The sequence below is a fragment of the Oreochromis aureus genome, linkage group 12 (genome assembly GCF_013358895.1).
Source record: "Oreochromis aureus strain Israel breed Guangdong linkage group 12, ZZ_aureus, whole genome shotgun sequence".
NCBI lineage: Eukaryota > Metazoa > Chordata > Actinopteri > Cichliformes > Cichlidae > Oreochromis > Oreochromis aureus.
The window spans coordinates 4257800-4279672 of NC_052953.1; the positions used below are offsets into that span (position 1 = coordinate 4257800).

Below are 21873 nucleotides of genomic sequence, written 5' to 3' on the forward strand. Positions count from 1 at the left end.
TAAGCAGGACAAAGAAAGACTAGAGGAAGCTGCCCTTCTGTCTCTGACTATCACTGTTTCATATGTTTCATCGCAACTGTGTGCCCGCTGTTGGAGTGTGCTTTGTGCAGGCTTCTTAAAAAGGCAACAGTGCATTTAAAAATTAAGTCACACCAATAAAGTTTTAAGTAAGAGGAAAAAATAATTCATTAGAGGGCAGAAGCATTTTTGAGCCAAGTCAGATACTGATTCTTATCTCTCATCATTGCTGAAATTCCTGTTTTTCAGGTTCATCGTCCCAATCTCCATAGTGATCTGCAATGACATCATGGCCTACCTGTTTGGGTTCTTCTTTGGGAGGACTCCGCTCATCAAGGTAAATTAGACTTCGATTTCTTGTTGATGAAATTTAAGGTATGAGAAATTGGGAAACTGAACCTCTTTCCAGTGGTTGATCTCATGGTGACTGTCCCTCATTTATATACAGTCTATAGATGAGACCTGCAGGAGTTGTTTTCCCTTGAACTATACGGAGAGGATTAATGCAGACGTTTCAGTTTGGTCTCATCTGAGTCATTCAGGTGTTCACTGACAAACCTGAGTCAGGCCTGAACATGGACGTTCTTGAGCAGGGGTACTTTGCAAGCACTGAAGCTGAATTTCAAGCCGTAACAGCTTGGTAGGAAGTCGATAGGGGGTCAAGTATTTATTTATTTCCCTCACTGTAACTGCAGCTCTTCCAGGCAGCATTGCAATCAGACTCATTAAAAACATGCACTGTTAAAGCACTGAAATAGTCAGATACAGGTGTTGAACTGTAAATTTAATGGATGCTGAACCCTTCATCATCTGATGACAGCCCCTGCTGCTGTACAGACTCAGCAGGTCGGAGCTGAGGGCAGAAAAAAAGATTTATTTGAAATCACGAGTAGTTTGTGGTGAGACTGATTAAAAACCACACGTCATGTTGATGTGAAAGACGCCTTCTGTTTGTGTTTCTCACGCCCCGCAGCTCTCACCCAAGAAGACCTGGGAGGGTTTCATCGGAGGGTTTTTCGCCACTGTCGTCTTTGGCTTCATTGTGAGTATGCTTCTTCTCTCACATGGTCAGCATTTCCTGCTATGCAGAGCTGTTTATGGAAGCAGACAAAGCCCAAATAAAAGGAAACGTAGATGTTGGCTTTCTTCTGCGTTGCTACTGTAGATAAGAAGCAGCCGTCACCAATCTGTATTTTACTGTTAGGGTTGTGATTGTTGGCAGTTTCCCATCACTCTTACAACTGCCAGGACATTTTTATAACAGTCACGTGACTCTTAGTCACAGAAGAAAATGTGAAATATGCTTGGATGTTGGAGTTTGGATTTTAGCAATTTAATGGCAGTCGGGACCAAAACAACCATTTTTCAGCCTCATATTTTCGATCACGTTTGTGCTTCATGTTCGTTTGCATCTCGCAGCTGGTTATTTCAGAAGCTAATGTTTCCTTTGTGTTCCCTCAGCTGGCCTACCTCCTCTCTCAGTTCCAGTACTTTGTGTGTCCCGTGGGCTTCAACAGTGAGTCAAACAGCTTCACAGTCGAATGTGAGCCGTCTGACATCTTTGTGATGCAGGAGTACACACTTCCCACTGTGCTACAAAACACACTGAGATGGGTAAGACTCTTGTCTTTCTTTAGGAGTCATAATCATGTCGACATTAGAATTCATTCTAAAATCTCTTAAAGTCTAACAGACGTATGCAGTGCTCCTCCTGAAATCATCAGAAATGTTTTGCACATGCTACATTATTTAGGTTATTTCTTCAATGCAGATATCTAACATGATGTCATTAAAAGTGATGGTCATGGTCATTTCCAGCTCCAGATTTTTAGTCTTGCACTACAGATTAGATTAAAATGGCTTTGATTAAATAACTTTTCAATATTTGTTTTGTCTCTTCTTGCCTCTCTTGCAGAAAACTGTCAACCTGTATCCCTTTGCGATCCACAGCATCTTCCTCTCGTCTTTTGGATCTCTCATCGGACCGTTTGGCGGCTTCTTTGCCAGCGGCTTCAAACGAGCGTTTAAAATCAAAGTAAAGAGCATCTCCGTTTCTTCTTCATGCGATCACTCCTGTTTATCTGTTTGTCAGCGGGATTGCATAAGAGGCCAAATTTCATTGAATTTGATCTAAATGTGGATCATGGACAGAGGAGGAATACATGTCTAAATATTCTGATAGGAGAGGCTGAGTGGATGTGCTCTCTGAGGGCTGTGTAGTTCATCTGCTTTCCTCTCCTGTTCATCCAGGATACTTTAGTGCTTTTGTTTCACACTTTCTGTTTGATGCAGTTTTATGTTCAATCTGTTTTTCAGGTGAGATTTAAGTGTTGTTAGTTTCTGCGACCCGAGTGAGTTAGCTGACTGGAGCTGCAGCTCATAAACTCACTGTCACAGATTAGAGAGAGCGACGGTTGAAATGTTGCAGAAACTGGTTGGACCACTTCAGCTGTTTACTCGCTGAGATTGTATTTAAAGTGGCAGGCAGCTCATCATTGTTTGCTTAGTCACGAATGCATTCATTACTGCAGGCTGTCAGAGTAAGCTGTGGCCACCAGTGGTTTGTGCTTTTTGTGTGCGTTCCTGGTGGCCTGTGTAGCACATCTCCACCTAGTGACACCTAATGGTGTTTGACAAGCAATCTTTAAAAATAGCATCTATTCCACACACTGTAGTTATCATATTATGGATAAAAGCCAGTAAAAGCACAGCTTGGATGCTATAGCATGCTGTGTCTCTTCTCCTTCAGGACTTTGCCAATACCATCCCTGGCCACGGCGGCATCATGGACCGCTTCGACTGCCAGTACCTGATGGCCACCTTCACACACGTCTATATCGCCAGCTTTGTCAGGTAAGAAGCGGTGGCAATGTTAATGAGTTACATAAAGGAACTTTGTGCTGCTGTGGTAGTTCTATCTTTTGAACATTTAGAGGTGTTTCAATCGTGTGTAATTTTAATTGATTATACTGTCAAGGCAGTCCACAAACCCCTCAGCCACAGTATATGAGCCACGACCGCCGGCTACATGCTGTCAGAATAGAAGGCCATGTGACTAAAGGTGACACTGGAATCAAATTTTACCAGATTGTGTAAAATTACTGACAATGAAGATAAAGTTTCAAGTAAAAAATCTCAAAATATAGCTGGTCTGGTCCAAAACGTTCCAGATGTCAAAGGAAAGCTATTTGAAAAGTCTCACATTAGTAACTCACCATCAGGATAAACAGGTGGATGTTGTTTCAAGGTCTGAAAAATGACGTTAATGTGGGCATCAAGCTAAAATACTGTTTGACTTCTGGAACTGTTCTTCAAAAATGTCAATCCAACTCGGCTAACTTCAGTTCAGTTTTATTTATATGGTGCAGTCACCTCAACATGCTTTATATTTAAAGGTAAGGACTCTACAATAATACAGAGAAACCCCAACAATCAGATGACCGCCAACGGTGTCCAAGAGTTTCTAGTTTGAAAATGCCAAGATGACGACGGCCAAAATGCTCAGCTCAAGCCGGTCCATCCATCTTTACGTACAGTCTGTGTATTTCACTCTTTGTGAAGGTTCAGTCAGTAGTTCAAAACGTCACTTGCACCTTGTAGGTTCCTTTTTTCTGTAGTGGTTACTGGAGATTCTCGCCTTCCCCCTGATGAAAGGAAAGTTTGAGTGCTATCGTGCTTTGTTTTGCTTTAATTGCCAAACTTGAAACTTGAATTTCTTTCCTCTTGCAGAGGTCCGAACCCCAGCAAAGTGCTGCAGCAGCTGCTGCTGCTCCAGCCTGAGCAGCAGCTCGGCATCTTCCATACTCTGCAGTCCCAGCTGAGAGACAAGGGCATGCTCCCACCTGCTGCTGTCCAGGCCGAGTGACGAGGCACCACCTCCGCAGGGCGATGACCTGGGAGCGTGCGAGACGGTTTTCAAAGTTGGCGTAAGCATGTACACGCAGGCACGCATGCAGAACAGCCATATGGTATGTGTGTGATTTCTGGCGTATATCGGAGCATCCATCGTCATCCTGTCGGCTCTTCGTTCAACTTCCAATCAGCTCAAGATCACAACTTTGAACCGGAGGTGACTCTCTGAACTACAAGGAACAATCTAGTAGGAAAGAAACTAAAAGCAAAAAAGGATTAAAAAAAGTGACTGCGTTGCTTTTCACTTGGACCGGCATCAGCTGCAGCACACTTCATGAGCGAACGGGCCGCCGTCATCCTAAAAACACACACACTGAACAAAAAGATGTACTCACTCAACAACAGTGACTGTAAAGCACGCAGCTTTCTCAGTGGATGGTCGACGTGCAGATTCGCTGTGGACGGCAAATATTGCACTAAATTTAGATTTTAAAAAATGGATTTAAGAAGCTTTTACCAGCATAAACTGGGCCCAAAGTGTTGTGCACGTGGACCTGAGCTACCTGGGTGTGGGTGAAGTAATGATGCAGCAGGGTTGTCAAACATACTGCTAAATGAAGCCATGCTTATTCTCCACTTCCACAACATTTAGCTTTTAGGTTTCTGACTAAATCTTAAATAACTCGCACAATAATAGTCAAGCGACTGTAGGCATGTTAACACAGACCGCAGAGCATCAGCTGCACACTCAGCACTCGAATAATGTTGTACATAAATCTACTGAAACTATTTAGCAATCAATGCATATAATATATTACTACTTTATGTGACCTGCTGCAGAAAAAGACTTAAGTTATGAGAAGTGATATGCAAAAAAAAAGAGATGTAACTCATTTGTAGCTTTTAGCATGAAGAAATTAGATTTTTAACAGGTAGCAATGTAGAGGTGTTTGGGTGAACCTTTGCTTGAGACTAAAAAAAAAAAAGAATTTAAAGGAATAGGTTGAATAGTGGTTTGTGGGAAATGTAGTCAGTGGTTTTCTGTCTTTGAGCTGATAAAAAGATCAGTAGCACTGTCCTCTCTGTATCTATAAGCACAGCAATACAGTAGAAAATATAGGAAATATTATAAAGATCAGTGGAAATTTTTTTAAAAAGTCACAAATGTGGAGCAGCAGAATATAGTTTTATAGTTTCATTACTATACCCATTATTTCAATTCAGTTCAATTTTATTTATATAGCACCACATCACAACAGCAGTCGCCTCAAGTTGCTTCATATTGTAAGGTAAAGACTACAATAATACAGGGAAACCCCAACAATCAGATTTTAACCAGTGGATGAAAAATCACACATAAACGTCACACGAGTCAGCAGGAACAGTTTCAAACAGACTTGTACGCAAATTTAAAAGTTATTGTACTAATTTCTCTCCTTTACAACTCAACTCATTTCCCTTGTTCCGGGTTTTTCCTGGTTTATTATGGGCCGTTTGGAGGTGAGAATACCTGCAAGGCAACGGTAAATGCATAGCTTACTTAATACAACTCTGTGCATTTTCCCATAAGAAAGAGGAAGCATGTTTATATTGAAGTCACTGTGGCTTAATTTTCAAATTTTTCTGCCTATTTGGAATCGAGAGTCAGTCTAGCGACTGGTTTATTCGTCATTTGTCTATTTAGACGTTTCACTCGAGCAGTTTTGGATTTGACTTGAAAAATGTAACCAGAGGTGGCGCCTGACTCGGTCCAGATTTGAATCCATGATGTAACTGAAATAATGTTTTATCGTTCTAGAGATTAAACAAAATAGCAAATTTTATATCCCAACGTCACAAATGCATAATAATTAATATAAGAAACAGAAGAAATTGTGATGTTCAAGACAATTCCAGAAATTAGTCCTAATCCCCACCCTGATATCCTTCTGGATCCACAGACGAATTCGTCCATGACAGTAATTTCCATCCTCACAAAAATCCCAAAACGCGTACTGTACAGATTAGATTATACAGGGAACAACTTTAAGTTGGTGGAAAACTGCAACAGCCTGCAAAGCTGCCCTCTGGTCTCTGTATTGGGGAAAACTCCTTACTCTGCAGGGTTGCTAATTAGCAAGTCAGTGACAGAGAGTTTGAAGGACGCGTGTTGATCTGTGAGCTTTAGAGGAATGACTCGCTGAATCTTCACATCAGACTCGTGGAAAGAAAACAAATGAGCACATTTCCCGAAATGTGAAACTGTTTCCTTCAACCAATGATTTTAGTTGCACTGTGGGGGTGGTGGTGGTGTTTGGGGGGGAGGTTTCCATCAGATCATTTTTGGATGCTTTAGGGTGTTTTTGCACATCAAATCACTGTTTTCTAAGTTTGAATGTAGATTGCAATACAAAATGTTATCAATGATAACATGAGATTAAATGTAGAGCCTATACACTGTACGATGGAGTGTATGTCTACAGTATATAAAACACTTCTTTAGGTGTACAAAGAACTCTGGGAGGTGGTTTTATTAGCTATATATGCAAGTTGTAGTTTGATTCTTTAGAGTATGAATCAGATAATTTTAATGTCAGAGGAAATGTGATGATTCGTATTTATGTTTTTCATGTGTTACGACGCTACATTTGCAAAGAGATTCTCTGTTTGAATCCAGATCCTTTCACAGAGACGTTTACCAAAGCACTGTTTGATCAACACTGATTTTCTTCCGTTAGTGAAAAAGCTCTGGGTCGCAAAGAGTCAGATCTCTCCTGTCCCGACTTTCCCCGCTCATCCCGAAACACTCAAACCTGGAAGGTGAGAGTTTGGAATTGGGTTGGAGTGCTGACATCTGGATCTGTGTTGTGTTCACACGCTTCAGTCGTTGGTCAACGAGGATATTTTAATTTATTTGTCCAGTTTGTTCTGTTTGTTTTTTCATCGTAGATTCCAAGATGTGAACGAGAGGTTCTGGTTGAATTTTTGGGACCAGCTGTATCGTACTGTGTAAATCTTTTAACTACTGCTTTACGTGCTTTTCTTTATGCACCCCTCACGTGTCCAGCCTTCACAGAAGCAGCGAAGGACGCAGACGTCTGGACCGACGTGTTCGACACTAAAGAGATCCGACCAAAAATAGGAGCAGGAATTGACACAGAATTATCTGCTAGAATGGATTTATATGGAGCCTGGAGTGTGCCAGTGGAATAATGTGACTCGTAAATTAATTCAAAATGTGTATACAAATTAGAGTCATTACCTGGGGCAGCAGCTGTGTATTGTCTGGAAGGATAATGAGCGAACTTAGAAGTGCCTTTTATTTAAAAAACAATATATACTTTATGTTAAATACTATAGTACTGATTTCTCCAGTCTCTTAAATTCAGCTCCCATAATGATCATAATCAACACCATCGGTCAGTCTGACGTGTGGATTCATTTCCCAGTGGGTGTTGGAGTGTTTGCTGTTCTTTTACCGATCTAATATTTATTTTTAGACCTACCCACGTTCTCTCCAGAGCCTGTTTATTGCACACTACCAGTTTAACCTGTTAAAATAAAGCTTACACTGCACCATCTTGTGGCACAAAGTGGTAGTGCATAAAGGTACGGCCCAGTCTTGTTATTAACTTCAGTTGATATCTCAACAAAAAAATATCTGTATTTAGCCTTTTTTTCTTTAAGCAGCACAGTTCAGGTTGTAATCTGGAAAGTATGGAGCGAATGAGCGGCAGGTGGGACTCAAGTCTTTGTTACCTGGCCAGGTGAGCTATAGCGGTGGCCATCTAATGAATCTTTAATTGATAAACTTATTTCACTGGGACACTTGAGACTCCATATTTACAGCTGTAGTTCCACAACACGTGCATACTAATTTATACTTTCTTACCACGTTGCCCACAAAGGTAGAAAAGAGAACAGGTAGCTATCAGGTGACGATGCAGACTTTCAGTTGTTGTGTTTTTAATTTATCATTTTGTGTACTTTTGGTTTGATTTGCTTTGAGCAGAAATGTTTTCTAATGAGATGGATAAGGAAAATGTGTATCTATTGAGGAATAATGCTGTTTAATATTAGGGGCAATACAAAGTGCGGTAAATAAACACACTGATATCTTAATAGAGATTGTGAAGGTGTTTAATGTACGGAGGTAAATAAAGACTTTTTTCTTTAAAATGTCTTGTTTTTATTCCGATTCATGTTTTTAATAATGAAAAGACAAACCAATCACTTTTACATTAAAGGATCAACTTCAGATTTATTCACAAAACAAAGCCTGACAGTTAAGAAAAGAGAGATTTTGCACAGAGTGAAAGAACAAGTGTGGAGTTTGCACTGATACAGCCGTTACTAACACACATGTAAGCATAAAGAGCTGGTCAGACGTTTCCTATCGACTCCACTGAGCTTTAAACACACCACCGAGCAGATAAAGACAATAAAAATGTAACTTCTAAAGGAAGCAAAGAAGTGATTGGGTTGTAATACATGAAAGAAAAGATGTTAATGCCATTTTGTGTTCATTATATTCACCATGAGAAGTATCAAGATAAATGGAAAGTTATACAGTGACAAAACTAACAACTTTGCTGCTTCTACCAATGACAGCCACCAACACCAACAGCAGGATTTTGGCTTATCCAGGTAACTTGAGACTAAACCTGGGTTTTAGTATTACAAAGGTGGTTCAGCAGCCGTGGTGCTTTCAGTCTGTTTTGTGTTTAACCACCTCAGATTTTTCTAGTAGTGCACTACATAAAAGTCAGTCACTGCTGCCCACATGATCATGCTATTAGCTATGTTATCAGGCTGATAACAACCTTTGTGTGACTGCTTGGCCTGATTGGGGCTGTCAGGGTTCGTGAAGCCAGACAACAGAAAGATATCCTGCATTTAACTTGCTTCCAAGTACAAGGCCCGAATGATCAGTTAGGAATACCCTCAAACTAAAACGATACGTATGCACTGTAGTGCAGCCGGGATATGAAAGCAGAACGACTCAGACAAACAAAGCAAACACAGACAAACCTTTCTGCGTCCTCTGGAAGGTTTCTATTAAAGTGCATCATAGTTTTCTTTGAGTCAGTCGAAAAAAACAAACAAAAAATATCAGCATCATGGAGCAACACATCTGGACTAAAGTGGCTTCAGTACATCAACAACAACAGCGCCCCCTACTGGAGAAAGGTTTACAACCCTCCCCATTTAAACAATGACCTGTTTAGGTCGGTTATATGTAAAATCTTCAGTTTTTCATAAAACTTGGTGTTAATGCAAAAACAAAACAAGCCTCAAACATGCATGATCTGACATTTTCTACATTTACATGTTTATTTAATGTTTGATTCCCCCAACTTAGTTTTTGAAATGTAGAAATCTGAAATATTGGAGTCATGGCTAAAATATTTATCACCTTACTAATTATTGTGCAAATTTAGCTTTTTTCTACAAATCGTTCTTTCTTACACTTAAAGAAATGACAAAGACTGCATTTACAAAACACCTGAACTTCCTGTATATGTGAAGAGAAAACTTATTTAGTTTTTGGGGGGCTCTTTAGAGACAGGACAGCCGGGTGGATTGGGGTGGGGGACAGTCGATGGCCTCAGGGCGAATTCGGGCCTCTGCAAATACCCTTGTTACACCCCAGGAAGCTACAGCGATGCCCTAAAAATTTGGATTTTCACATATTTTCTGTAAATCTGGGCGTAATAATCATGTAGTCAAAGTAACGTATACAGAGTGCATGATGTGGACGATGCAATAGCGACATAAATTTAAAAAAGTCACACATTACTGCGGTAATTAGACACTAGCATACACATGATGGAAATATAGTGCAATTTGAAAAGTTATGGCCTCTCCTGATTAGAAGTATTTTAAAGTGCCAACACTCGAGACTTAAAGCCTCGTCCGATTGCTAACGTGTCACAAAGGAGACCAGTTTGACAGAAAGACTTCTCCTGCCACACCGTCAGCTCACGGATGTCCTCCTGCAGGGGGGGGGGGGCGTCTGAACATGCTCAGAAAATCCTCAGTGGGTGATTAGAGGTTATTCTGTAAGGCTCAGTTAACTGATAGCGGCTGGACGGACTGTGCTCTGTAGATGAAGTAATAAAACTAAAACACAATGATTGAATCACATTGATTAACTGCTGATTAAACCTGCACTGGTACTTATCATGTTACTGTAAAGAAAATAATGAACGAATAGGCTCTGGCCATCAGTATCAGCTCTGTTCTTCACTAAGTATTTCCCCAATAAATCTCCTTCAGTGCACATGGTTTATATCTAATCCCATTTACACTGATGCGCTCAACATTTGAACCGGTCTACATGCTTTCCATTTTGTTGCCGGTGTGAAGCCCAGCAGGCTCCTCATGAGGTCAAATATAAGCACATTCACAGACCAAGCCCTTCAGCAACCTTGCCTCTCAGATCTGTCAGTTAGCGTCACTTCCCTGTCCACATCCCTATGTAACTAGAGCATTAAATGGCACTCTTGTTTCATCAGCTTCCTCCTCTATGACGATCCTCCGATCGGGCCTGTCAGGACAGAAAAGTAGCCGTAGCAGCGCTAACCCGAGACGCACCAAAATCCTCAACACTAGAAAAGCAAAAGGCACCGTGATCTCCATCAGGTGGAAAATCGGGGCACTAAATTTACTCAAAATGCACGTGAGGAAAAACGTCCCCAAAGCTATGCAGGGGTACAGAGCTAGCTTAGCCAGCATAAGCACGTGCTCACGTCCACCGTATCGCACGTAGGGGTGCAGAGTTTCCTGTTCATTGTACAGAGCGACCACCCAAATGGCGAGCTGAAAAATACCCGCGAAGAAAATGATCACACAGCTAATCTGAATGGCTTCCAGCTCATTATGGGAGTTGGGCGGGAACTCGTGTGTTAGCTGGTAGGCTAACGGTAAACCTCCGACGAACGCCAGCGAGAAGGTGTTCAGCAGGCCCATGAAGCGCGTTGCCTTGGTGACATGGAGGAAGAGCGAGTGATGGACAAACCAGAGAAGGCCGACGGTGGCGAAGGAGCCAAAGTAGGCGAGGTACTCGGGGCCGTAAACCCGCAGAGCCGCCGTCAGGCTGCCGCCAAACTGCTTCTGCACGACTGTGGGATCTGGGACGTTGTCCTCGCTAGAAGGAAAGAACCGGAGAAGTTAAACATTAGAAGGTTTTTCCAATTATAACCTTTGTATTACATTTAACCCATACTAGAAAATTAAACAGAATCACAGGAGATGAAGGAGAAGTTTATACAAAACTGATTTTTGAAGTATATTTAGTGAGTGTATATTAAAGATACAGATGCTAACTCTGAGATTTGTGACCTGGATTGGAAAGTTCCTAATTCTGAGTTTTAACATCCAACAAAAAAAAAAAACATTGTAGTTATGAATAAACATACTGTAAACTAGTGCCAGCTGCAGACAGTTTAAGAGATGGATGTAGCTTCCAGGTTGGAAAAATGAAGCCACCGCAGAGATGCCGTGCATTCTATCTGACGACCACCAGATGGTGACAGCTGTGGCTGCAGAATGACTTGGCTTCCTATAGAAGTTTATGGCCTCAACATACATAAACATTTTCTTCCTCTCATGGTCACACTTGGTTTTCTGCAATCAACATTGGAAGCTCTCATTTCGAGGCTTCAAAGCGGGACTTAAGAAACCGATCGGTGACATCACGGTAAATACGCCCATCTTTTACACTGGTTACAAAAATCTAGATATTGCTCGTTGTTCATATTTACTAAAACGTGTCTATGTTGTAAACTTTGGTCAGTCTAACTTTCAAAAAGGGGCTTCATCAAAGGTATGTGCAGCTTCACAGCCACAGATCGATCCTCTAACACAGTGACAAACTGCAGACGTCACACCGTCTACATCACAGGTGTCGAACTCCAGGCCTCGAGGGCCGGTGTCCTGCAGGTTTTGGATGTGACCTTGATCCAACACAGCTGATTTAAATGGCTAAATTACCTCCTCAACATGTCTTGTAGTTCTCCAGAGGCCTGGTAATGAACTACTTATTTGATTCAGGTGTGTTCACCCAGGGTGTTATCTAAAACCTGCAGGACACCGGCCCTCGAGGCCTGGACTTCGACACCCCTGGTCTACATCAACTGTTTCGACTGTCCACCCTCCTTTTTCACCTCATGTAGGGGCCATGAAGTCTTCTGAACATTTTTTTGACAGGACTTAGTCCGAACATTGGGGGGAATTTAGTAAAGGACATCATCATGCTAAGAACTTTATATTTTCATCATTATGAGCAACTCTTGGTACATTACGAGGCTCTGATCTTTACACTAAATCAAGAATACTTTTCCTTCATTTTTTTATGCCAGTTGCTACATTACAATTAAGATTTAAATAACTGATAATATGTTAAATAACAACTTTACACAGTATTTGATGCATATTGTGTGCTAGTAACGAACATGCCATGTAAATACATTATGCTGTGTCAAATACATAAATTACTGTACTGTAGTTTTTTTTAACCTTAGATTTTCAGAGTGGACTATTTAAATGTTCAGATCATCCAAATGACCAAAAACCTGACTCAATTCCTCTGACAGTAAAACAGCCCCTCCCAAAGGATATTTGAAAGTTGCACAGCCGATAAAGCTGAAACAAACCATATGTCCAAGATGAGAAGCGTTGCTACGATGGCATAAACTCCGTCGCTGAAAGCCTCCACTCGCTCTTTGCTGAGGGGTTCGTTAGGCAGGTAGGTGTAGAACAACATGGAGTCTGGAGTTTCCTCCACCTGACCTGAAATGGACGAGGTTTGATTGGTGCATGTGGCTGGAGGTCAGCACTTATTTAGAGTTCCTGTACGGTCCGGCTCTTACCGATGGCTTTGCTGCGACACCACTTCAAACACTGGGAGATGTAAGGCAGGAAGATGACGATGGCCAAGAGAACGTAAGACTGAGGAAGAAATGAAAACATGATAGTGGGAGAGTGTTTTTGACCAGCTCTGGATTTGTTACTTTATTCACTGGTAAACAACAAAGAAATGTGAGAGCGGAGATCACCTATAATCATAAAATAAGACATTTATATATTAGGTTGTCCATTTTTAAAATATGAAGGAAATAAATGTAACGGCACCAACCAGCTGGAAGAAGATGAAGGAGAAGATGCTGGCGAAGAAGCACATGATGGGAACCTTCATGATGACTTTGAGGATGTGGTGTTTGTAGAAGGTCTGGTTCTCTGAGATCTGGATCTGCTCATTCAGGAGGAAGGGGCGGCTGAAGGCGTACAACACAATCACCGACTACAGAAACAAGACACACAGGATTACAACGTACACAAGCCGCCCTGCAACGACAGGCTTCAGCCGCCTGACACCTTAAGGTGGATAAATGGTTCAATGAAGTTAGGAAACTGAACAGAGCAGCAGACTTACCAAAGGATGACAATCTAACATTTAAGTTACTCACCTGAATCACGCCGATCACCATCACACAACCACAGAAGAGTAAAATCCCGAGGATGTTCTCAGGAAAGGTCGCCATTAAAGAAAACTGCAAAGTGTAGATGACATCACTGAATGAGACCGTCGTTCAGCAGTGACTGATTCTAAGTCAACAGTTTCACACACTCAGACTCACTGTGTAGGGGAGGAAGGTTATCAGCATCATGCAGGCCTGAAATAGAGGCAAAAGCAGAAGTTCAGACTAAAAATAAAGGAAATGAAAACAACCAAAATACTCTAAGTGATGTGACTGCTGACAGAAAACACCATGAAATTTGAAGCAAATTTATACAGGCCTATACTCTCTGCTCAGCCTAACTATATGTATAAGGTGTATGTAAGTAAGAGTATATGCATATGTAAGTCTCAAATAACATCTTGTCCCTGCTTCGTGGGACAAACAACATGCAGACATGGATAAAAACAAAAAACAAAAAAACAAATATGGATGCATGTCACCTGATCAAACAAGTAAGTAAGTAAAGTTTATTTATTAAGCGCTTTTATTAACAACAGACAGTACGTATTATTATCATCCTTTCATGAGATAAACAAACCCTGAGATTATCTTGTAGGCAGACTTAAATTACAAATAAAAAAACCCGACATATATCATTTCAAAAACACTTTAATTTTCATACTTACAAGGTTCAGAAGTGCGAGACAGTCATCGATACGAACAACAACTTGAAACAACCTGAAGATAAACGAGGAGAGAAAGAATGAAAACTGGGGTCTTAAAAATAACTAGTACTACGATACTATTACCACTACTACTAACCTGATATGAGCAGCCCAGGCAACAGTCACAATGAGGAATGTCATCAAGTAAACGCCGATCTTTGTGGTGAGTAGACCCTGAAGACTCTCCCTCAATTCCTACAATACAACAGAGATTTTACAATATTTTCCTGTTATAGGTGCTTAATGTGAATTAATGCATTTAAGATAGTTTAAAACTTCCAAAAGTAACTAAAGTTATCATCAGAGAATGTGGAGAAGCAAATAGGAAGATGTTAGATCCAGCTCAGGTTGCACTTTGGTGTAATACCATTTTGTACCACAAGATGGTGCGATGAATCAGTGTAGCCTTTATTCAACCAGCAACAAATCATTAGGAACACATTTACAATGGCGTCCCATCAAAGCCTCCTGAAGAAAATAAGGGTGGGGCTAAAATTCACCATCGAAAACAAAACAAAGGCGTCACACATCTGAAAGCATTTCAGTGTAACCACTGGAGAAACACTGCCCCCTGCTGGTGACGATTTTACTTACAGTTTGCAGAGTGTAAATACAAACAATACCTCAACTTGTTATTACATTTACTGCAAAATCACCGTGAAGCTGTATCAGAAAGCTGAATAACAATGATACCATGGCTTTGCTAAAACTTGAAATACATTTTTTAAAAAGGTGCATGAAGTCCAACGTTACCTCATTATCTTCCACTTTGGTGTGAGCAACAGGTAAAATCTGTGGATAAATGAAACTGTATCAGAAGACAGATCAATTCAAACATACAGTGCTGCACATATATAGTTAAGTTAGACTCTTAGATCAGCGTGTTTAGGGCTAGGAGACCCAATTAGCAGTACTTAATTAAGCAGAAATCGTTCTATAAGTGTTATTTATTTATTCAGAATTAATTTGAGTTTTCACTGTTATAGATTTTGCAGATAAGATTTTTTTCTCTTCCTGTCTCAGTGTGATGGGTCTGACTATGACAGTAAAACAATGACACGGACAGTTGAGAGAAGAAGCTCCATAAATTGAAATATTTGAATATCTGCACTTCAATGTGAATTTTCTATTCTGTGGGACTTTTTGCAGTTTGGTTTTGCTTCTTCTGTTGCAAACACTTCATCACCTAAATGTTGTGACTCTGTTGCAAAGCTCGGCGTGTTTCCTACCATGACAGTGGCGATAATGGAGATGAGAGCATCGCTGTAGGCCAGCAGTCTGTGGGAGGACTGGGTGCTGCTGTGGCCCTCTCTCTCGGACGGACTGACGCTCTCCAGGAAGGAGGAGGAAGCTGCGTAGCTCCTCGCACCTTTCTTCTCCATCTCCTCCTCGACGTGGTGCTCTATGATGTCGCTGTCGTCGTTTTCCCCCATCCTGGAGGAGCTGCTGGGGCGTGCTGCTCATCCACACACAGTGGACAGACAGCTGACTGAAGGCGGGGAAACAGGAAGCAGCAGCCCAGCTGGTTTCCTGTTTTCACCGGAGATCGTCTATTAAAGCAAGAGGAACCACTCGGGGTAAGAACTTTGTAATTTTTTTGTTTCTGATCGGGCGTGGTCCACAGTGGTTTTATTTGAGTGTATTAGAGGCTGCCTTCTGAGGTGGGCCTCAAAACCACTTAAAGTCACCTGATCGGGCCTCTGTTTGTGGTTTTGGTGCCTTTTAATCAAATTAGCTGAATAATAATTTGACATCTTGTGTCTGACTGGACCAACAAACCGTTGCTGTTGGCATTAATTAGCAGGTATTTGCACCTGTGACCTGCCATTCTAGCCAAGCAGGCCACGGTGAACTTTAACCTCTTTGTCAGAACCTGCAGCTTCACATAAAAGGCCAAAAAACAAACTGGACTCTTCAAACGGCAGCCACCAAATCAAACTGTGGCTGTGTTCATTTTGCTTTAAATGCAGGTTATGATATTGCATAACATCCTGTTCACAGAGCTGCTGATGTTCAGAAAAGATTGTTTTACTGTAGAGTCAAACATATGGCTATTCAAACATTTTACATTAATTCATTCGTGCTGACTGATTTCTTTTATTTACTACAGCAGCATTTCTTTATCATGTAGAGAAACTGAGACCTAGTGCTGAAGTTGCACTCCTCTTTCTTATATTTTAATTGTGTAGTTAATTATCCTTACACTGACAGAAAGGGGAGTTTCACTGGTTTGGCCCACTTAAGATCAAACTGAGCTGCATGTGGCCCACAACAGTCTGACATCCCTGATCACGATTTAAAAAATGTTTTCTGAGTAGTCAAACTCCACATCAAGAACAATGGCCACTGGAAAGGACTTTTAATTAGCAGTTATTGTTACCACGAGGAGAACAGACAGAGTAGCTGGTAACCCAGCTCAACTGTAAGATCCATATTTTCCACACAGTAAATCGACTAGATCACCTTTGCATGATATTAATGCTATATAATTATTTCTGTTCTGGCCCTGGCGCAGCTACTATAATCTGTCTGAAACGAGCTGTTTTAGCTCCTCCCCCTTTAAGGCAACATTTTGATGATTGGCTGCCCCCCACAAACGCCTGTGTGGGCCTGCTGTGCTGTGACACGACCATATTAGGGTTTTTTGATGCCATAGAATAGAGAAAAAAGCGTCTATGGGAGAAAAATAACAGGGGTACGTTAAGTGACTTTAAATATATTTAGCCCAGTTTAATCTTTAGAGGTTGGTCCCCTTTAAAGAGGCATGATGAATAAGATAAATATTCTAACCTCTTCTTAATATTGAAATGTTATGATTTTCTTACTCTGGATGTGTGTTTTTGTGGGATGCACCCGATAAATTAGTCTTTAATTTAAGGCCAACTAAAAATTCTGTGTTCCAGACATTATTAATTAAAAGCTGATTCCAAAATCTAAAGGTTTTTTGAAGTGGGAGTTCAGTGTAGAGCAGGGGTCTGGAACTCCAGTCCTCGAGGGCCGGTGTCAAAACTTTTCCATGTGTCCCTGCTGCAACACACCTGAATAAAATTAGTAGCTCATTAGCAAGAGTATAGAACGTGACTAGCAAACCCTAACCCTATTCAAGTAAATTTATGTAAATGTAAGTGTTTAGGAAAATGTACTTCTAAAAGTACTTTTATTACACCATGTTCATTCACTTGAGCTGCTGTAACATGAATCAAATGGCTGAATTGCCACCTGAGCATGCAGTTAGTTAGTCTTGCTAATGACCTATAATTTTATTCAGGTGTGTTGCAGCAGGGACACGTGGAAAAGTTTCAGCCTTCGAGGACTGGAGTTTGAGACCCCTGGTGTAGAGGAAGTTTCTGATCAACTCACTGATCCGGATGAGTTTGCAGAAAACCGGCTGAAGGCTGTTTACAATCTTACCTCTAGAGGGCGACATTACACCATAACTGCTGAAGAAGGTCGCAGATCCGTTTTTTTTTCCATGAGGAATCCACCTGTTGTGCAGCTCTACCCAGCTTACAGTGATGATGACGCTCATGTCCGCATCCATATGCGATGATATAGGTCAGCTTATTTATAGCTCTCACATCGATAGCAGGACTTTGCTTTTGATTTACTTGTATTATTTGTTTGTACTTATATCGTTTACAGTAATAATTTGAATTAATTTCCTGGCTTATTGGAAATAGAACTATGTCCCACTTATTCAGATTCAATCAGATGTTAATTGAATATGAATATTTCTTTTAATTACTGTCCCCCTACTGTTTTGCATTCTTGCTTTTCCTTCTTCGTGTCTTTTGGCATCGTCTCAGCCTCAGGGGCTTCACAGCAGCGCTACAACCTGGGGGTCAGGGACAGCATGCCAAAGCCTGAGGAGAGCTTGGAGGCTTGAATCTGGCTCCGGTCCCATGTTTTTCCACTGGTCTTAAAGAACCCCAGGTTTGGCCACTGCAGCCAGTGCCTCTGGCGGTGCCTGGGGCTGTCGCTCCTAATGACATCTCAGCATCCAAGGCTCCTCCATCCTCAACACCGTTCATGCAGATGTGTACTAGATCTCCCCACTGACACAACACGATCCATGGATTAAACCAGCAGCCAGCCATTTGAGAGGGTGGTAAGTAAGATTTCATCTGCAGAAAAATGGCTTCACATTAGCTGCAGGGGGACTGATCACTAATACCTCAGTTTTAGTGATGTGCTGCCCTGCATTTAAAACACAAAACTCCACATTTGTTGACATAAAGACAATTTTTATCTGCAGCCAAACAAGGCACTGCATAAATTAGTCCGTCTGCTTTTCACACATAACATATTATATTAACAGTTTGGCTCATTGAGGTTGGGACAGACAGACATACACGTGCACCTGCGGTAAATATGACCTTATAAAAGAGGAGAAAGTAGAGCAACAGTTTTAACGGTATTCATTTCCTCCCCTCCCCTCCTGCTGTACCTGTACACACCTTCCTCATTGATTCAGTCAATATCAAAGTTCATCTCTGAGTGCATTCATTAGCATTAGTTTACATCATTGCAACCAATGAAATCCCATTAAGATATTAGTTTCTTGTTATATTTAGCACAAGTCTTTTTGTAATCAATCTGTCAGCACAGCAAAGACAGAGACGGCGATCAGAGGATGATCGCCCAAAGTAAAATCTGAATTCTGCGTCTTTCTTGTGTGTGAGGCTGCTGTCAAGTTGTCATCCAGTTCCTCTGGACTGAAACATCCAACATATGTTACTATAATCAGTTTCACGTTGAAATATCTTCACATGATGACATATAGTCATGAAGTGATCTTGCACAACATTTTGAAAGATGGAACCCTGAATGTCGACATCATTTCCTCTTAATCACAGAAATCTGATATCTGTTGGATCCACATTTGTATCTTCAGTTGCAATCGGCTGCATTTTCCTGTCATGTTACTGCTGAATAATTAAATTACATATCAAATGCAATCTGTTAAGATTAAAAGGATAACTGAGTGGGTGATGCTAAATCAAACATAAATAAATAAACATCATGTTTCATGTTGACAAGCATTCATGTTCTTCGGTCCACTGGAGCAAAATGGTGTCAGAATTTGCTGAACCTGCTTTCTGGTTCAAGGATGAAAGGAAAATGTGCTCATGAAGAGAAAAAAGTCTAGATTCTAAAATCATTTTCTTGATTTTTTTTTTACATGAGTCTTAAAAGTTAGACCAGCATAAATCAATATAACAATCAGCAGTTTCAATTTTATAGACATGAAGGGGTCGAGCTGAATATTTTTAGGTCACCTCACATGCACTTAGTGTGTCAGAGCTTTTGTTGTCACTGCTGTTAGATGATAGGTTATGGAGCCGGGCAGGAAACCAAAAATTGATCTGCGAGATGCAAGAATAGTCTGACTGTTTAAGAGAAACTGCAGAATCAGATGGGTTTAACTCTGCAAGACACCCTTTTACCGTGAAATTATGTCGCTCCATTGGTAATATAAAAAGAATTACTAGTATTATGAAGCTAATGGCTTGTAGAAACCTGTTGACTAAATTTCTAAACATTTTCATCCCATGCAATGTATAACACTCCCATTCTGGCATGTAGAGTCAGTATTATAGAGATTTTTATCTGACTAGATCATCTGTCCTTGCAGGGCTTTCATTGCAGCTTTTATCTTGTCCCTGGTTAGTCACGTTACAATCAAGCAAACCAATCGAGACAGCACAAAGGAAGTGAAGGTTGAAGCGAGTGGCTGACATAAAAGCCCTTTTTACTCTTTCCAAGAGACACATTTAATGAAAGAGGGGATAGTCGCTGCATTCAAATGTAGCTTAGCAACTAAGAGCTGCCAGCGACCACATAGTGATGTGCTTGTGAGCAAATCAGAAGACGGGCAAGTCAAATCACCACTTACTCAGGAAACCAAACATTATGGTGCCATTTTCGACATCGGCAAAGAAAAATGAGTGAAATGGCAATGCTTAGAAATGTTTGACTCTAAAATAAAAACACCTGCAATTATCATGTCGAAATGGCTCAAGAAGTGGCCTGATTACACCCCAGATGTGTCACAAACTTTCATAAGCTATGAAACTATATTTAAAAATTACTGATCTGTGTTTAGTTTAAATTGGTTTACTATAGTAAAGAAATATCAAGTGCTCAAAAAGCTGCTTTAAAATCATGTTTTAAATTTACTTGAGTCAAAGTTAAACAACAACATACCAAACTAACTAACAGACACAATCAACCAACCACAATAACAATCAGCCAATTACACAACCAAAAAAAAGAGTCCACCAAACAAACAAACTGTCAGAGGTTGTGTGTGGAGGCGAGGAAGAGATGACCCAAACGCAGGACTCACAGTGCAGGATGATGATGTTTTATTGGAGCGAGTGAACGAACAGAGCAGGAACGAAAGGACTGACTGACTGAAAGACTGAATGGCTGGCTGAACAACTGAACACAGGCGGGAACGACAACATAGCATCTACAATGACACAACAATGAACTGGTGGAAACTGAGGACTTAAATACACGCTGGATGATGAGTGATTAGAAACCGGGGAGTACACAGCTGAACTTAGTCTGACTAATGATAGATGGAAATAATAAACAGGAAGTGAAAACCATGAGTGTGAAGTGACAAAACTGAAAGCACTGGGTCAACGACCCAGGAACCCTGACACAAACCCACCCAACCAACCAACCAACCAAGTGACCAAACCACAATAACAATCAACCAACCACACAACCAAAACAGAGACCAACAAACAAACAAACAAACCCAACCAACCAACAGCTGAACACACTAATGAGCAAACTTGAACAATCAACCAACCAAACCAGACTAACAACCAAGCAACACTCAGGACCCACGCTTACATAAATGTGGGTGCTGATCATTTAAATGTAAATTATATTTCTTCCAATAACTTTTAAACATGTATTGTTTCAGGAAACATATCCTAGGTAGGGCAGCACAGCGGGATGGTGGCGCTGTGGTTATCACCACTGATGACTATAATACTGGACTTATTTTTCTACAAAGGTTTGAACTTTGAGAGTGTTTAAACAAAAGAGAAAAGTGTGAAAATGTTCATGCCTGTCTGAGAAAAGTGTATAAATGTGTGTGACCAGGATGCTTCTGCCGTGTATTGTAGCCCATGTGATATATTTTAGTGTCACTGTTAATTTTCTAATCACTGCGGGATCGCTTTTGGATCCCTGACCCACAGGTTGGAAATCTCTGTCCTGCAATGCTTGCATATTAAAAATTTTGATACATAAAATATATAAGTCACAGAGCAGTGTAAAAGAGGGACCGTTCAAGAAGCAGGCAGTTATGTAACAGTGGATTTACAGTGGATGGCTTAACTCAGTAGACCAGACTATAGATTAAGTCAATTTATTTTGCCGGCATGTGGTGGAACATTTGAGTTGCCGCACATCTTTATACACTATGGAACAAAAAATGTGTAGTGTGACTCTTTTTTGGTGTGTCCTTTCAGATAATCAAACAGAAGTGCATTTTTAACTTTGCTGCTGACCACTTACAAAGCTCTTGTCCATCACTACAACTACAGATTATTTTGCTTCGTGCCAGCTGCCACGTAAAACTGGAGGTAAACATGCTGCACAGGCTCTTAACCCCGCTAAGCTCCTTTTGCCATGATGGGGTATTTTTAGGACATGCTGCTGCTCAGAAAGAAGCGATTTCGTGAAATCAGTGAATCACTGATGAACACGTAGGTTAGCGAGAATTCATCATGTAGTCTGATTGATGAAATATTACTGATTCTGCTTGTTGTTTTTACCCTTTAGCCACCTGCAGTATTGACTTTTGGGAT

At 40.8% G+C, this 21873-nt stretch overlaps 2 protein-coding genes across 2 annotated transcripts in view; one reads left to right on the top strand and one right to left on the bottom strand.

Moving 5' to 3' along the window:
* Positions 1 to 8028, top strand: part of cds1 (CDP-diacylglycerol synthase (phosphatidate cytidylyltransferase) 1) — a 29884-nt gene extending 21856 nt beyond the window's left edge. Inside the window, exons 8-13 of the mRNA XM_031756551.2 lie at positions 268 to 355; positions 992 to 1060; positions 1480 to 1632; positions 1934 to 2053; positions 2768 to 2871; positions 3748 to 8028. Of these exons, the coding sequence (XP_031612411.1) occupies positions 268 to 355; positions 992 to 1060; positions 1480 to 1632; positions 1934 to 2053; positions 2768 to 2871; positions 3748 to 3883 (670 nt within the window). The 3' untranslated portion in view covers positions 3884 to 8028. The remainder of the gene's footprint in view (positions 1 to 267; positions 356 to 991; positions 1061 to 1479; positions 1633 to 1933; positions 2054 to 2767; positions 2872 to 3747) is intronic.
* Positions 8029 to 8083: 55 nt separating this feature from the next.
* On the bottom strand, positions 8084 to 15745 carry tmem175 (transmembrane protein 175). Its single transcript, XM_031756560.2, has 10 exons — positions 15268 to 15745; positions 14792 to 14830; positions 14136 to 14233; positions 14000 to 14051; positions 13491 to 13526; positions 13320 to 13403; positions 12989 to 13153; positions 12723 to 12801; positions 12507 to 12642; positions 8084 to 10999 (listed from the first exon to the last, which is right to left on the bottom strand). Exons 1-10 carry the CDS (start codon positions 15469 to 15471, stop codon positions 10327 to 10329), a joined length of 1566 nt encoding a protein of 521 aa, XP_031612420.1. The 5' UTR covers positions 15472 to 15745; the 3' UTR covers positions 8084 to 10326.
* Between the last annotated feature and the right edge of the window lie 6128 nt (positions 15746 to 21873).

Bases quoted from the DNA above. Each gene is read 5' to 3' on its own strand.
- tmem175 (XM_031756560.2), bottom strand. From the start codon at position 15,471: ATGGGGGAAAACGACGACAGCGACATCATAGAGCACCACGTCGAGGAG. The intron at 14,052-14,135 runs GTTAGTAGTAGT...GTTTATCTTCAG, and splicing joins GCCTGGGCTGCTCATATCAG to GTTGTTTCAAGTTGTTGTTC. The intron at 11,000-12,506 runs GTTTGTTTCAGC...CTTTCCTTCTAG, and splicing joins CTTCTCATCTTGGACATATG to CGAGGACAACGTCCCAGATC.